Here is an 18,093-nt window from a genome sequence, read left to right on the forward strand (position 1 = left end):
CTTAATACCACATGTCCAGTACGGATGGTCATCGCGTTTCAACTCCACGCGCCCAGTATGGAGGAGTTGCTTCCTAGTCCACACGCGGCCGTACTCAAAGCAGACAACCAATAGGAGGCTCTGGATCACAACTTATTGGGCCTAGAATGATCAGAGAAAGGTCCATTAAGCCAACACTTTGAGGGCTATAAAAGGGGGAAGTTTAGATGTGATGGGACAGATCCCAGATAGTAAAAAACATTGTATTATTCATTTACTCCTGTAGAGTGCTCTTGAGACTCCACCTAGGACGTTTCACTGAGCAGCTCACCTGTTGTAATTAACTTGTGTTTACATACGTAAACAAGTATTAAGGAATGTTGTGCACACTAGACCAACAATTATATATGTCGCAGTTTAGCTAGGATCTACATATGATATGGAAGAATATTTTGTAAGCATCCCAGGAAGAATTTCTAACCACAGCAGGCCTTATGTGATTTCCTATTTTATGTGGTGCATTGATCTGTTTACACTCCTTCAAGGAGTCTCCTTAACTTAGAACAGCGTATGGGATGCTTTTTTTTGTGTTGTTAACATGTTCAACAAGTCTCTCTATCTTATCTCTTGGAGTACATAGGACATCCATTAGGCAGAGAATCCATGTTCAGCATTGTGTGGAAATTAACAATGATTGCCTTACTTGAGACATTCAAAATAAGCATGCTTATGCCATGTGTTGGTCAATTAATTGTACATGAGATATTTTATAATGTAACAAATGCTCTTGGGCAGTTTCTTAGTTTGGACTGTACAATGGCCATAATCATAACAGGAATTTCATTCTTGACAATCTCCTCAAACCATTGAAATTGTTTCAGATGCTTGCAAGGCACTTATGGCATATATCTTGAGCCAATACAAAATGCCCTTAATAAGCTAAATCTTTCGATACATCTCCAAATGATCTAATATGTGCAGAAGCTATTATTGCTTGATATAGGTGTCTATTACCTCATTCTTGCATCTACAAACCATATACTTTGAGTTATAAGAACCTGGTTTCGTAATAATAATGGAGTATTCCTCGATATATGTCCATAACAGGAGCTAATCTTTTATAGTATCAAATCTTCGTGCCCAACTACTTTTGGCTGAAGAAGGAGCTAACCACATGATGATGTCTCTGACATGGGTTTAGTCCACAGTCCTTCATTGCCATGATATGAGATCAGGGTCCTGATTAGAAGAGCAAGGTACCTCATAGTGCAAGGCCTCATTACTTCACGCAATGGATTCATATAGTTGTGTCTATGTTAATTATAACGCTAGCCTACCTTAATTAATAGAAATTTGCACATTGTCTAATAATTGTTGTTTTAACGCACTATTAATTGTTTTAACATGTTCAATGTTGGACATGTTAGACAAACCCTTCAAATATGGTAATTAAAGATAAACATTTTGTGCATACTTGATATTCATCTAAAATTAATTTTTATGTAATTTTAACATTTTTTTTAGTGAAGATGTCAATTAATGTAATTTTGAATTGAGGATAACTAATCAAATATGGTTAAAACTTTTTCATATATACTCCTTCCTTCCGTATTTTATTGTATTTTATTATAAATCACTTTGAAAAAAATGTTTCAGTTTTATTATAAGTCGTTTTGCAATATCATTGCATCATTAATGATTTTTTTTTTTCTATCATACCCTTGACCATTTATTGTTCTCCCTTCTTTCCATTCTTTTAATTTTTTTTCTCATAATTAACAAGGGATAATCTTGTAAAATAATTTATCTTTAAAAAAATAATTTCTTACAGTAATTTAGAATGTTTAAAAGAGTGATTGGACACAGTGAAAGCCTTAAAAGTTCAAGTGATTGGATGGAGTGATAGCCAGTGACAACAATAGGGTAATGGACGTTGGTTCAAATATTCAATAATAAATTTTACATAATACAATTCCATGCTCATCTCACGGTTGGCCTAAGCCTAAGGCCGAATAGAGCTATAAAAATAAATGTCATACAAATCTACTAATGTTTTTGATATATACAATAACACCACATAATATAACATAACTTTTCCTATTAGGCTAACCAAGTCCTACAAATTCAGACAGGTGGTACATTGAAATGAATTAAAAACATGACTATGAAATCCAATAATATCTTCAAGTTGACACATTTATCAAGATAGCAAAGATGAGCGTTGGACTGCTTTATAGTTTGTGTCAACTATAGATTGTAACATGTGGAGTGGAGGAATCATATCTTCAGCCATTTATGTTATCTCATTTCTCAAGTCTCAACCAGTTCAATAAAAGCTTCACTTTGTTACTCACCCATGCCAAGTGTCACTGTGTCAGTTTCCTCGTAGCAAATAACACATATGACAACAAAAAAGGGAGAGCTCAAGTTGCTGTCAAAGTTTATCAGCAAATTGTCAGATCAGAACCTGTCCATTAAAGTCCAAAATTATGATAATAACAACCAATATTAACAACAGTAAATGAAGACAATGATAGTCATTATTATGGATATAATGATAGACAGTGAGTAAGTAGTACTTGAAATTGTGAGAGTCAATTAGTCTCTCAAATTTATGAAATAACAATTTAATCTCTTAAATTGAATAATGTCAGATAACTTCATACTTTTTTCAAATTTCACACCATAATTATAAAGATTATTGGGTTAATATGCGGTGTACAACTCATTTGTATGGCTGCTCTTCGCCAAATGTGGATGATTTTCTGGACTCCCCTCGTGACCCAACAATGGTATCAAGGTTGATGGTTCGACAAAGTGTTCATCCGGCTCATTGTGTCGACAGTCTTCCTGAGAATGATGGTCAGACAGTGTGTCCCATTGAGTGCAGCAGCAATGGTGGTGCAAGTATATGTAGATGAAAAAAACTTCCGCTTGAGGGGAAGCCTAACTAGATGAATAGAATGACTCACACTTGAGGGGGAGATTGTTATGGCAAGCGAGGTGAGTTAGAAGTCCCAAGTTAGATGGAAAAGTGAGTGTTGAACAATATATAAGTGAGAGAATCCATAAACAAAATGCCTTAAGGTTTTGGGTTAAGATGTGGTGTCCAACTCACTTGCGTGGTTGCTCTTGCCCTGATGAGGATGATCCCCTGAGCTCCCCTCATGACCCAACATTATGCTTGTCTTGATGCAGCACGAGGCTACTGAAGTCAATATTTAGGTATTTTAGTGGTTTTAACGAATGTTTACTAATGATGAAATATTGTGACAGAGGGACTAAATTGATTGATGTTCTTTAATCGAAGGGACTAAATAGCTATTTTGTAAAATTGAGGACTAAATTGACTAAATCTTACAATTTCAAGGACAAAAATGCTTATTTACTCAATGAGTTGAGGTCCTCTCCATTTCTTGAAAGAAGTGGACATCTCCATTACTACAGTTTTGTGTAATGAGTTATAAGGACTATGCAAACAAAACAAAAATGGCAATTTCAAGAAGTTCTGAAAAACATATTTCACCTTTTTGCTTAAAACTTATGGCCAAAAGGATGACCATAGTTCCATAAGCTCACTACTTCTTTAGAAAGTACACTCCATCCCGAAGTTCTAACTTTTCCTCAGAGACTAGACCAGATAAAAAGCTTTGTAGTTGTTGGAGTGATTTGTCATAAGGGGGATCAGCAATGCAAAACATCTGTGGCAACGGAAAGAATCAATTTGTTGATCATGTCACGTGTGCTTAACATTTATAAAGGTGTAAAACCCTTTCTTTGTTGAAGGGTATAGAGGTGAAAAACCATTATTACCTTGAGAGTATTGTGAATGCGATCTAATGCCATGCTACCAAAGTTTGTGAGCATCCCCAAGATAAATTTCTGCCATAAAACAATACATGTTAGATATCTTTATTCATATGCATTTGCATATTCCCTTGTGATTGAATACTTCAATAAACATAAACGAGAAACTTGTGCAACCCAAAGTAACCATCATCATAAGGCAAAATATTTATTATTATATAATAAATATTCGAAAAACTAAGAGTAACATGCTAATGATGAAAAAGATGTTTATATTTATTCAGGGACTTCAGTTCTCTTATGGTGTTTGTTCATTCAATGGTTTTGCTCTTCACTACACATGGAAAATGATAAAAAGCCATTTTGTTGTCAAAAAACCATTAAGAATTACTACAAATTCACCAAAGGTTAAAATAACGTACATTAAAAGGACTCTAAAATGTTGGTACTAAATTTTTTATAATTGATTAAAAATATTAAAGCAAGTCACAATATGAAATGAAGAGCTTTATTTCATGTACCTCATACACAGTCATCTCCTTCCGAAGTTGATTTTCTACCGAGGCCACAGATCTGTCTTCCTCTTCATCACCTCCAAGAAGTTCCTGAGCATTGCCACTGCCGCCTCCATTCCTACTTGTCTCAGCCATGTTTTCCATAATAGTGTATACAAGGTCAGAGGAATCTCCCCCCGACGACTCTGCAATGACCCCCTGTTACAAAAACACAGCCGCGAGTGAAGTTACATCGTCACTGCTAAATTTAAGACTAGCAGTTTTAAAATAACTAGAATTCTTGTTTTGGACAAACCAACAGAAGTTTCCTAATTGGGCAAGAGATAATATTTTTCTCATAAACTAAATGTAACCATGCTGCAAAAGTGTTTGTACTAATACCTGAAAGTATACCAAAAAAAATTATACAAGAGGCCTAACAGACTCACCTTGCTTATCCAAAAATTTATTCTCCTATTTAACACATCCACAGGTATCCCAATAGCAGCTGCAAGGTGTTTAGAGGTCCAACTGAAAGCAGAAACATAATATTACAGTACAGTCAAAACAACAGACTAAATGTATCGATAGATTTTTAGGATACCTCGTTTGATCTTGAAATTTCATAATAATAGATGCAAGAACAGGGGCTACTGTGAATTGCATTTCCCTATCTTCAAACTGCAACTCCAGCTATACCATTGGACATGACAAAATTAGGAGAAAGATAGAACTGTAAGGGACAACACCACTAATCAAATTAAAAAACTGTGCTAAATACCGCTAGACAATAAGATCTGGAAGGAAAAAAATAGAACAACTAACCTTGACAGTCCCAAGACTTTTTTTCCACTGAAGCTTACGGGGTGTTTTGACTTCACTAAATCTCTTCGCATAATCGGAGAGAAGCTTGTCAACAGGTTCCGGCAGGTTAAGGGGCTCATCCTGTAATTCTCTTCGAAGTCAGTCATAGAACAGAGTGGATAGCTTCGCATGACAACAAAGAAAGACAACAACAACCAAGCCTTATCCCACTAAGTGGGGTCGGCTACATGGATCAAATGACGCCATAGTGTTCTATCATACACCAAATTTGGATCCAACTCATTGACCTCTAAATCCTTTCTAATAGTTTCTCTAATAGTTTTCCTAGGTCTTCCTCTACCTCTTTTAACTTGACTCTCCTCCATTTGATCTACTCTTCTTACCACGGCATCTACGGGTCTTCTCTCTACATGCCCAAACCATCTAAGCCTATTTTCTACCAACTTTTCTACTATAGGTGCTACCCCCACTCTCTCTCTAATGGTGTCATTCCTAATCCTATCCTGTCTAGTCTTACCACTCATCCAACGCAACATCCTCATCTCTGCTACACTTACTTGATTCTCATGTTGACTCTTAACCGCCCAACACTCCGTACCATACAACAACGCCGGTCTGACTGCTGTCCGATAGAACTTTCCTTTCAACTTAAGTGGTACTTTCTTATCGCACAAAACATATGAGGCTCTTCTCCATTTCAACCACCCAGCTTGAATATGATGGCTTACATCTGCTTCTATTTCTCCGTCATTTTGTACGAAGGACCCAAGATATTTAAACCGTGTAAATTGGGGTATGATATGATCTCCAACTTTCACCTCCAAGGTAGACCTACTTCTCCTTCCGCTGAAGTTACATTCCATATACTCTGTCTTGCTTCTACTCAAGCGGAATCCATACGCTTCTAAGGCTTGCCTCCAGGTCTCTAGCCTCCCGTTTAGTTCCTCCCTCGACTCACCCACCAAGGCATGACAACAAAGCAATTGATAAAACTATATTTTCGTTGAACAATTCATTTTATTGAAAATACTAGACTATATTATCATAGTTATTAATGTTATGCTTCAAGTTGAGAACAGTTCAAAATAAAACAAGAGATGATAAAAGCAGAGCTAATTGAACTTCAGGAAACGATAACTAATAAGACTATGAAATGCTAAAGCAAATTCATGCTAGTTTGAAGAAACTCTACATGAGTTTACATGGAACAACAATGAAAGAGAATATCAATAATTTTTTGAATTATTTTAAGCTTCATGAAAAAAAAAAAAAAATAATCAAAATTTTAAACCTGATTTGATATGTTTTTACTTTCCTTTTATGAAAGAGAAGTTTGGATATTGTGTAGCATCAACTTCTTGCATATACATAATGAATAGTTCGTTTACTTTTGGAAAATACAATGTTTATTCAACATAATAGACAAATGTAAAATATACAAGTGATGAATGACAGTGGAAACATGGTGGAATGAAAAGAAAAGCTTGCTCAAATTCTGAAATTTTAGATTACAATTGCTTAAGATAAGGCAAGGATGAGTTGCCTAAAACTAAAATGATTTGAATTTACAAACTACAGTATTAAGTAAAAAGGAGTCAGTACTGCTAGGCATTGACGAGCACATATAAATACAACAACAACAACAACCAAGCCTTATCCCACTAAGTGAGGTCGGCTACATGAATCAAACGACGTCATAGTGTTCTATCAACAACCATGTCTTTCTCCAACTCATTTATCTCTAGATCTTTCCTAATAGTTTCTCTTATAGTTTTTCTAGGTCTACCCCTACCTCTAGTGATTTGACTCCTCTCCATCTAATCCACTCTCCTAACTACAGAATCCACAAGTCTTCTCTCTACATGCCCAAACCACCCAAGTCTAGTAATGTCGTCATTTCTTATTCTATAGGTGCTAGCACATATAAATAATAGTAAAGACAATCTAATTGAAATTATTTATTGTTATTTTTGTCGAAGAAATGATATTAATGAACCTAAGTATATTATACGGGCTGGGTAGTGAGAACTATAACTTGAATCATAACATAAATATATCAATCTTTTTCACATTATCTGAAAATAAAAAATCATCAATAAAATAATTTTATCTGCAGACCTGTATCGGAGGCCAGAAATTAGAAGATATGATAGTGGCGGCTACTTTATCCATGGAAATTGCATTGTCTTCAACCTCCACACCTAAGAGTGCATAGACAAATTTTGGTGAAAAGGAATTGAAGCAAATGATAGTTAAAACTATCTTTGGCAATGATCACAAATAGAGGATATTTGAACTTGGAAATTACTTGTCTGAGGTAGCTGACTTATGGTAGCTTTAATGTTAGTGTCGACTCTCTTTGAGCCAATTAGATCATTGAGCATAATCTCGCATTTTTGTAGGCTGCTCTCTCCGAAGTGTATCTGCAAAAACAAAGCATTGAACAGATGTTTACGTATTGATATCAAAATAAAGAATGAATACACATAAAAAAAATGATAAAATATTAACAACATATCTAGTCAAACAAAAAAGGCAACACAAGTTTTATTTGAATAAGAGTACCTTAAGGAGTTCTAGAGTACGTATCTCTGAGTCAATATCATAATCAGATTTATTTAGAAGTTTCTCAGCAAGCATAGTTCGATATTCATGAACTAATTGATCTTTTGAACCAATTATGCCAACAATCATTCCAAGTATGTCAACCTTCCTTTGGTTTCTGCTTCCCTTCAATGGATCTGCTTCTACAGGATCAGGTTGCCATCTGTTTGGAAAACCCCATTAAGAAGAAACATCAATTTCATAACCTAGCAGGCAGACCAAATCAGAAAGAAAGGTGAAAACTGCGAATCAAAATCCATAATATAAATATACCGTGTGGCATTGATCCATGCTTGCCTATCATCAGTGTTAAAATCATCATCAATACCAAAATTCTCTTGAATTTCTTCATCTCTGTTCAACTCTTCAAGAAGGCTATCTCCAGGATTTCCGGATGCACTTGAATTTCCCCCAGTCCCATCTGTCAACATGGTCACTATGCATTTTATTGTATCTCTCCTTCCTCTTAAGTAATCCCTTATTGGTTCACCAACTGCCTCAAGGAAAACACCAGCAGGATCTATCGTCCTTAGGGCTTTAATAGTAGAAACGTATTGGTGTAATATATCATTGGTTGATGCGCCTGCAGTAAGAAGGCGATAACGCAGTGCAGAAATAAATGACTCCACCAGCTTTGAATGTTGTCCGGTGTATTCAAGACAAAGTTTTAAGTCTTCAATTGCAGGAGAGCTTCAAGTATCATCAGAGAGAAAAGGAAAATAAATGCTCAGAAAACAATGCATAAACAAATGAGATGGGATCTACCAGAGAATTAGTTTGTAATGCTTATTGTTGAAGTTCAAAATTACTCAAATCAAGGTTAAAGCATGCAGCGGGATAAAGCATTAGTTTTATAATTAAATTCAATTTTTATTGTCCAGTCAAAGAACCAAAACAACGAATTACACAAGAACATGTCAAAGCCAAGAACAATCGTAATTCTCCTCCAACTACTGCAGGATGGTTATACCCACTAAGTGACTAAACATGTTTCTGTCAATCCGGTGGACAATGCCATTCAGTTTAATAAGACATAATAGAAGGTAACTAATTAATTTTCTAACAAAAAACCCAGGAGGAAAGCAAGGAATTGCAATTAACAAAATACCTATCGGGATAATCAACGATTATCTCAAATAATTTGGCTATCCTTAAATCTTGCAGTGTTTCATAAGCAAAATATTCCAGTCGCAACTTCCATCGGACAAGACTTTCAGAGGGAGTATCAATTCCGGGACAGCATGACGATGATTTTGGGGCTAAAGGTGATTTGAGACCTGATGAAGTACTTTCGTAGCTAACAGAGTCACCAAGATAGACAAGAAGGGCATGGAGAAACTGGAGAGGAACAGCCTGAATGATTCCAGTTATAAGTATTGTATGTTAGAATCGTGAAAACATTTGTTTATCTAAAGAGTTGGCAAAGGTGCACAAAATGTATGCACATACACAACATATATGCACTACAAACCTGTATCCAGCTTTGAATAGATTGTAAGACCGAACTCCTAAAATCATCTCCCGCTACATCATATACTTTTGCCTGCAAGTCAGACAAATGAGTCAATGACCCACCCAAAGATTAGAATCAAACAGAGACGCGTGATGAGTGCAACATAAAGGCGAAAGAAGAAATTGCAAGAGACTGAGGAAAACCGGAAGATCCAGATTTTGAATTTCATAAGCATGCTCACCTTTAGTAGTAAAAATATAGCAGAAGCATACGCATCTTCAGCCATTGAAGTAAATCCAAGACTTCTGAGATCAAGAACAACTTTTCCAATGTTCTTCACCAGTTTACTGTTTTCTGAGAATCGACGGTCACTATAGCACTCATCAACATCCATCTCACCATCTTTGCATATTTTTCCTTTTTCATCTAAATCCATGTCATCCTTATTTTGAGACACATCATCAGTGAACTCCCCATCCATGACTGTACTTAACTCCTCCAGCCTTCTTTTAAAATACCAATGCAATATAGCTAATGGTAGCAAATGAAAAAGAAATACAAAGCCGATTAGAAAAATTTGAAGTTTTAAGCACATCAAAAAATATCAAACAAGGGAATTAAGCAAAACTTTCAATCAACTAATGTTTCGAAGATCAAGAAAACATTGCACAAAGTACTGACCTATTTCTAAATTAGATCAAAAGAAAGCAAATTTCCATGTAAAATTAGCCATATGGTGAAAACCAAGAGCATTGTCGACAAGATTCTATAATCAAAATTGAAAGTAAATCATTCATTTACAGTATGAAAAGGAAATCCCTCATAAACATTAACATAAAAGAACAACAAACCGCTTACAAACCAGGGAAAACGCGAGGAAGTGTGGCCATAAGCACAGAAGAGACAGTCCATTGATACTTAGAGGTAAGGTAATTCCTTTCTGCTTCAAAATTATGCCTTTCCTCTGACGTTTGATCCTTGAAAGATTGTAAAGCATGGACCAAAATTAACAGACACTTCTCCTGGTACTGTTTCTCCAAAGAGATTTCTTCCAAAGCATTACACAGCACACTCTCAATCTCATCCTCATCAATCTGTTTCATTTTATTAAAAAAAAAAAAAAAAAAAAACATGGTAACAAGCTCTATAGCACCAATAAAAGTCTCTTAGAATTTGTGTATAGGTCTAACACAACCCTACAAAACTGGCTTGTGAGGTGAGGACTGCCCCACATATAAACACTTGTCGGGACATCTCTTACAATGTGGGACTCTTAACACACACCCCTCACAAACGGGACTGGACATTTGAAGCGTGACCCAAGTGGCCTGATAGCGGAAACCTGACAGCAGGTGCCTTAAGAGATCTTGGACTCGCTCTAATACCATATTAGAATTTGAGTTGAGCCTAACTCAACCTTACAAAAGTGTCCAATGTCAGACATTTGTTGGTGTCCGACACCAGCACAATGTGATTGCATTCAATTATGTCATTTTTTCAAATAATTACTGGTGTAAGGTATTTGTGCCCGTGCTTCATAGGTACAAACCACAACCAAAACAATGACAAGTAAGATTCATAATTCATAAACACTCACATTGACATCACCATTCTTGTTCAAAGAAACAAAATCAGCATAAGGAACAAAATGCCGCCAAAACCTCGATGACCCATTTCGTTCAAAAGTTTCCTACAACCAAAGAAATCAATAAAAATTCATACTTTAAAATTCAAATAGTGAAATTCTCAGTTGGGTACCTCTAAGACTTTGAGAAAATGGTCACGAACGAGTGACTCTAGACCATGTTTACAAAGGGTGTGAACGTGAGAAACAAATTCAGCACCGTATGAAAGATCGCCAGCACCGCCGAGAAGAGATTGTGTGGCGTTGCAGAAGAGGGTATAGCTTTCGAGGATTTCGTGAAGTTGGTCTTCGCTGAGTGTATCTAGGATTCCTATGTTGAACAGTGATGAGTGAGAATCCTCCATTGTCGTTGTTCCACAGTGTGATTGTGTTTCGATGTTGGGGTTTGGTGTTGTGGAAAAACAACTGTGTTTTTTCAATGTTTGGTTGGAGACTGAAAATGGAGAGGACGAAAACTTGTGGACCCCACACAGGAAAAAAAAAAAACTACTAGTTTAAAAAAGACTTATTTGATCTAATGATCCCCTAATTAATTTCAAGTTTTTATTCTGGTCCTACAATTAAGAAAATGTACATTTTGGTCCCTCACTTTTTCCTCCGTTTGCCAAATAAATCCTGGGTGTTAAGTTTAACCATAAACTAGACTTTCCACCCGTGCTGCCGCACGGGTCATATACATTGTAGATATAGTAGACAAAAATAAATCTCAATGCATATCAAAGAGAATGAAATATGTGGTCCCAAATATATGCAGATGTTGGAATTCGAACCTCAGACACCACGCTTATTCACCAAAAAAATATTAATTTTTATCAATCGTGTGTTACTTCATTCTTTTGTTAAAATTATATGTCAATATTATATTATTGGTATGTTACTTCATATTTTTCTTTTTTTTTTTGAAAAAATGTTACTTCATTCTTTTGTAAAAATTATATGTTAATGTTATATTATGTACCTAAAAATAGTTCATTCTTAACCTCAACATGTAAAATGTTTTATTTAAATAATTTTCCTTTTATCGAATATTTGGCCTTTACCGTAAATGATACCCTTTAACTGTTTGTTGAAATGTTTCTTCCACCTGTTTATATAGATTGCAAAATTCAGGTGCATTTTGTGGTAAATATTTAATAAAGAGAGTTCAGTTCTAATTTCGATGAAAAGTGTAATATTAACAAAAAAAATGTTGCTATAATCTTTCAAAACCCTTTTATTCCAATAGGGCGATTTGTTTTGTTGAAGAAATAGGGCGATTTGTTTTGAAGAAATAGGGGAAATAAAGCGATGCCGATTTGCTTTGCTCGTGAAAATAGGAGATTAGGTGTGAGCATTAGCGTTGTTCATGAAAATAGAAGATTAGGTGTGAGCATTAGGGTTAAAACGGTAAAATTATGCAACAGGGTTTAGGTTAAAATTAGGGCTCATAAAAATATGAGATTAGGTGTGAGCATTAGGGTTATTCATGAAAATATAAGATTAGGTGTAAGCATTAGGGTTAAAACGGTAAAATTATGCAACAGGGTTTAGGTTAAAATTAGGGCTCATGAAAATATGAGATTAGGTGTGAGCATTAGGGTTGTTCATGAAAATATAAGATTAGGTGTGAGCATTAGGGTTAAAACGGTAAAATTATGCAATAGGATTTAGGTTAAAATTAGGGCTTACGGGTTACCTTTAATATATAAGAAGATAAGAAGATTAGGTGAGAGCAATAGGATTGTTCACGAAAATAGGAGATTAGGTGTGAACATTAGGGTTAAAACAGTAAAATTATGCAATAGGGTTTAGGTTAAAATTAGGAAAACAGTAAAATTATGCAATAGGGTTTAGGTTAAAATTAGGGCTTACTTGTTAACTTTAATATATAAGAAGATGTCTATGGTATGGTAGACCAACATTATATAAAGTCCATCATAGACCCTATTAAGTTTTTAATTTAAACCATTTGATTTATTTTTTAAAAAGAGGAGCGTTGGATCAAGAAGGTCCATTGTATGTTATAGTACACCATCAATAACTGCTATTTTCCCCATTTCTTCATCTTCTTTCTTCATCAACATATCATCTTCATCATTATTCATCATAAAAAATCCAACAAAAAAAACCTAGAAAACACAAAATCAAATTAACCCAAAACCCCATCAAACCCTAATTTCAATAATTTCTTCTAATTAACCAAACTTCATTAAACCACAATAACAAATCAAACCCATACAATAAAAAAAAATAAAAATCAATTTTTTTCCACCACCGCCAGTTCTCACTTCCGCCACCATCGTTGGTTGTAGTTTGAGACTTGGGTGAAGCATTTCATCAAATGGGTCTCGTGCATAGTGCAACATCAACCTTTGAGAACTGTGTTAACAGAGATTGAATGAAAAATGCTCACAAGATCAAAACTGTGTTTGGAGAATTTGATGGAAGCCATGTTAATTTGATTTACAGGAATGCGACATCATCGTCGTCGTGTTTGGAGAAACCCACAATTCCGGTGAAACCCACAATTCCGACGAAACCCATCAATTCCGTCGAAACCCACAACCACCAACAGTTCCGGCGAAAACCATCAATTCCGGCGAAACCCTCACCTTCCACCATCAATTCCGACGAAACCCACAATAGCTGCTTTAACGGAACGGAAGAACAATCGTAACAGAAAACCTAATCCACGTTTCACTAGCCACAACATATCACGGTGATTTTGCGATGTGACTTTCTTTCTTCTGTTTTCAGTTTGTTTCAAAATGGAGAAAGAAAAGAGCATTCTAGAAATGTCCATAAGTTGTTTAAATGTTAGGGTGATTAAGATAAATTGATTCTGGTTTTTTTGTTCTTCGTTATTTTCTGGATTTTTTTTTATGAATGTTGATGAAGATGAAGAAGTTAGGGAAGAAGATGAAGAAATGGAAAGAAAAAAAAAATCAAGTGTTGTTGACTCACGGAATATACAGTAGACATGCATGCATAATCTAACGACCCTCTTTTAATAAAAAAAAATCAAACGGTTTAAATTAAAAAAATGAAGGACTGTCACTAACGGAACTTTTATTGTTTTAACAGAAAGGATTTATTTGGCAAACAGAGGAAAAAGTGAAGGACCAAAACGTACGTTTTATTAATTGTAGGACCAAAATGAAAAATTAAAATTAATTAGGGGACCGTTGGATCTAATAAGCCTTTAAAAAAATTGTTAATTGCCTTCACGGTAAATATGGACCGACAGGGATGTCAATATGCATTCGTAAATGGAGATCATGCATGGACTGTTCTATTTGGAGATGAGTGATGGATTTTTCTTCGTTGAGATGGAGGATAAAGTTCCTTTGATGATAATGTGGAGATGAGAACGAAGATCATACCATTGCCATGCAATCTACAAGCACCTTGTCCCTGAGTAATTCACTAAAATATTAAATATGTTATATTTATTTATCTTTTTTTCAAAAAAAAAAAAAAATTATCTTTTCATATAGTATGTGTAGAAAATTAAAGAAGTCGTAAGGGATATGGGACAATTTTAATGGTGAAATCAGGAGTGGAGAAGTACTTCCCGCCTCCGCCCTGCCTTTTTGAAATCTTTGCATGATAGCTCCCCACGCTAAAAAATTGTCAACTAGACCACATAGAAATTCTTCCATCAATGTACCCTTTTCTAACAAGTAGATCCTCGCTATCAAGCACAACTAGTATGTTTTTCTACATTTAAACCTAAGTCATTTGAAGTATTAGACAACACTTTAGATGGACATGACTCGATGTCCATAAAAACTTTCCACATTTGACAGCACAAAGTTTCATGTAGTACACTCATATTAGGACATAATATTTCACATATTCACACATCACTTTTTAGATTTGCTCAACACAACAGAGTCACATAATCACGTAGAGAATCAATCAGAATATGACAACGTCTTTCAATACACAAGAATTCAGTAGAACAACTTTACAGAGGTATTGAAAACCCAACATAGTCATAAGAGAGTCATTTTAAATATAACAGAGTTATTCATAATATCACAACCGTTCAAAATAATTTAACAAAATCAAATCAAATAAATATTTATCATGTAATTTCAAGCAAAGACTGATATAAGTCATAAAACACGTTAATAGTGTTGCTAATTCATATTTTAACTTTTTTTTTTTTACAAACTTTTCATATTTTACTTTTAACTTATCACACCTATAATCATAATTATCCTTTTATTTCACTCCAAAGAGTCTAACAAGTAGTTAAACTTTGGATAATGTAGGAATTTGACATTCCATTTGTCACTAATTATTATTACACAGTTATCCAATCAAATTTTATTTCGCACTCTTACTTTAATTGAAGATTATGGTCCCGTTTGAATTGATTTATTTTGAGCTTATATGGGCTTATCTACTCCCATAAGCCTTTTTAAAGATGTTTGGGTAAATAAATAAAAATAGTTTATCATAGTTTCATAAGCTGCTTATGCTATATTTTAATAAGCCTAAATTTTCAGCTTACCCTCTGGCTTAACAAGGAGCTTATGAATTTATGTAACCTCCTTCGATTCTCTCTGGATCCACTTTTTCAAAACATATATTTTAATTATAATTTTTTTTGAAGGAATATTTTAATTATAATGTTAGTTATCTTTGGCGGTGTATCAGTAACAAAATTGCAATATACTTATCTTACTAAAATAACAAACGTAACTAAGATTTTTTTTTTAAGAAGATTTTTATTATTTTTTTTGAACAAGCTATTTTTTATTTTTTTTTTGTTACGTAACAAAATGAAACTGAATAAAAAAACAAATTTAACTTGTCTTTTTTGGGTAACAAACTGCACACTAATATCAATATATATGATATGTTTATTTACATCTCTAATGTTAATTTTGTCTTATATGAATATTGATATTTTTTTTTAAGGACAAATACTGATTATACTATATATATATATATATATATAATTATAATTAATATGTTATAATATTGTTTTTTTACGCCTTGATTAATTTTATCAAAAAAAATCTTGATAATTGTGGTTCAATTCTTTGATTTTTTTTTTTAAATTAAAAATATTTAAAATTTCGATAATTGCTTATGTAATGTCACATCCAAACACTTCAATTTATGTAAGTACTTTTTAGTGTACATATCCAAACATAAATAACTTATCAAGTATAAGAGATTATGATATAAGCTCTAATGTTATAAGCACTAGTGTTATAAGCATCAATATAAACTGTTTATCCAAACGGAGCCTATATCAAGTAAGTTTTGAGCACAAAAGCTAAGTTCAACATCAGAAACAACCGGAGGAATTGGAGTGTTGAACATGATTCTTGATTGGCCGCCAACTGGACATGCTCTTAAAAAAAAAATCATTTTCATGTGGCTTGTTGCATCAGTCAATTATTTTATATAGGCTTAAATATATAATCCGTCCTTGTAATTTAGATGCGTTTTGATTTTCGTCTTGTAAAAAAAAAAATTAAAAACATCCCTGCAAATTTTTTTTTGTTTTAAAAAGGTCCCTGCCCTCACTATTCAGTTGAAGTGACATGGTTTTGGCCACGTGGCAGTTGCTGACTTTGCAACTTTTGCCACGTGCATGCCATATAATTAATTTTTTAAATTAAAAAAATCCGAAAATCAATATAAAAATCATAAAAAAATAAAAAATCTGAAAAAAAACTGAAAATTAAATTTTTTGATTTTTAATTAATTTTTTTCTTCAAAATTCTGAAAATTAAATTTTCGATTTTTAGTTAAAAAAATATTTTTTTCAAAATTATGAAAATTCATTTTCTTTAAATTTTAAAATCATAAAAAAACTGAAAATTAAATTATATTTTTTAAAAACACTAATTTTCAATTTTTTTCTTCATATTTCAAAAAAAAAATGGAATTTTTTTATGATTTTTTAATTTATTTTCAGTTTTTTAAATTTAAAAAAAAATAAACTTTTAATGACGTGGACTGCCACGTGGCAAAAGTTGCACAGTCAGCAACTGCCACGTGGCCAAAAAAGGCACTAATCTTCAATGACGGCTTCGGTGGATGAATTAGGTCTTGTAGTCTTGTATATATACTGAAGCAATATGGGTTATAATATCCTGTTGGGCTTCAGAACAAAAGTAGATCCAAAAGCTGATCCACGAAACAAATATGGAAACTCCTAAAAAGTAGGAACATCTTTAGGAACAATCCAAACACATTCAAAGTTTCCTAAATTGTTGTCACAATTTTAGGAAATAACAAACCAACCGATTCTGTGCCAAAAGACACGCAGCTTGGCCAACAAGAAATAAGACGTGGTTTCCTTAAAAAGATAAAGCGTGCATAAATCTTGGCACAACTTCAGGGCACACTGAACTGTGCTAGGATGTTGGAACATCGTATACAACATCACACATGAATATTTATTTTAGCAAAAGTGAAGTCAACACACAAATATCCAACAAAAAGTAAAGAAAGCAATTGGCGCCGTAAATATCCGGAACATCTACAAAGGAACACCTTAAAATCCCAAAATGATGAGGCCGGAGTATATACAAATGGCATGAACAACCAAACGCATACCCATGTGTGTGTACACACCGGTACCCAATTTTAAAATTTTGAAATTTTAAATTTCGTATGTCTATTTAAAAAGATCACTTAATATATGTTAATTACAAAATATATCAAGTTTTTAATGTTATGGAATGATTATTTAAATTTAACTAAGTTGCAATCTTATGTGTGCGCACGTGTACCCAATTTCGAAATTTTGTAATTGTAAATTTCATATTTCTCTTAAAAAAATCACGAAAAACATATTTACAAACTAGATCAAGTTTTTATATTATAGAATGATTATTTAAATTTAATACAGTCACGACCTACCTAAAAAAAGGAGCAGCAATCTTGTGTATACGCATGAGTATCTAGTTTCAAAATTTTGTTGTAAATTTCATGTTTCTATTACAAAGACAAAGCGCAATGCACGACCTAGTACGTCTACTATGGGTGTTCTTTGGTGACAATTAGGGTACCCATGAAAGAATGGTGGGTAATTTACCCCAATCAATACACATTAGCCACATAAGCACATTTTTAAGTGGTATTCATGAACTATCTTGACCCCACCAACAAATTGCTCATTTTCATTGGTTGATGGGTAAATTACCCACCATTTTTCAAAGGTAATCTAGAAAACACCGTGTTCTTTTAGTTTTGAAAATGTGTCAAATCTAACTATTTTGAACAAACAGTGCATAAACAAATTTAGAATTAAGGCTTGTCTAATATGAACCCTC

The 18,093-nt window shown here is 33.8% G+C and overlaps 1 protein-coding gene across 4 annotated transcripts; it reads right to left on the reverse strand.

Moving 5' to 3' along the window:
- Positions 1-1,894: 1,894 nt before the first annotated feature.
- On the reverse strand, positions 1,895-11,238 carry LOC25492960 (anaphase-promoting complex subunit 2). 4 transcript variants are annotated; one of them, XM_024782503.2, is made up of 17 exons: positions 10,921-11,238; positions 10,760-10,852; positions 10,025-10,256; positions 9,404-9,693; positions 9,181-9,252; positions 8,818-9,062; positions 7,983-8,399; positions 7,671-7,872; positions 7,414-7,528; positions 7,224-7,306; positions 5,106-5,225; positions 4,885-4,973; positions 4,730-4,811; positions 4,308-4,499; positions 3,793-3,861; positions 3,506-3,680; positions 1,895-2,410 (listed from the first exon to the last, which is right to left on the reverse strand). In XM_024782503.2, exons 1-16 carry the CDS (start codon positions 11,149-11,151, stop codon positions 3,558-3,560), a joined length of 2,655 nt encoding a protein of 884 aa, XP_024638271.1. In that variant the 5' UTR covers positions 11,152-11,238; the 3' UTR covers positions 1,895-2,410; positions 3,506-3,557. The 4 variants fall into 4 exon arrangements, with proteins under 4 accessions (XP_024638271.1, XP_013456753.1, XP_024638273.1 ...); XM_013601299.3 differs by having other exon boundaries at positions 1,895-2,446; XM_024782504.2 differs by lacking the exon at positions 1,895-2,410 and adding an exon at positions 3,304-3,420.
- Positions 11,239-18,093: the final 6,855 nt, after the last annotated feature.

This window comes from Medicago truncatula, chromosome 4 (assembly GCF_003473485.1).
Source record: "Medicago truncatula cultivar Jemalong A17 chromosome 4, MtrunA17r5.0-ANR, whole genome shotgun sequence".
In the NCBI taxonomy this organism is placed as follows: Eukaryota; Viridiplantae; Streptophyta; class Magnoliopsida; order Fabales; family Fabaceae; genus Medicago; species Medicago truncatula.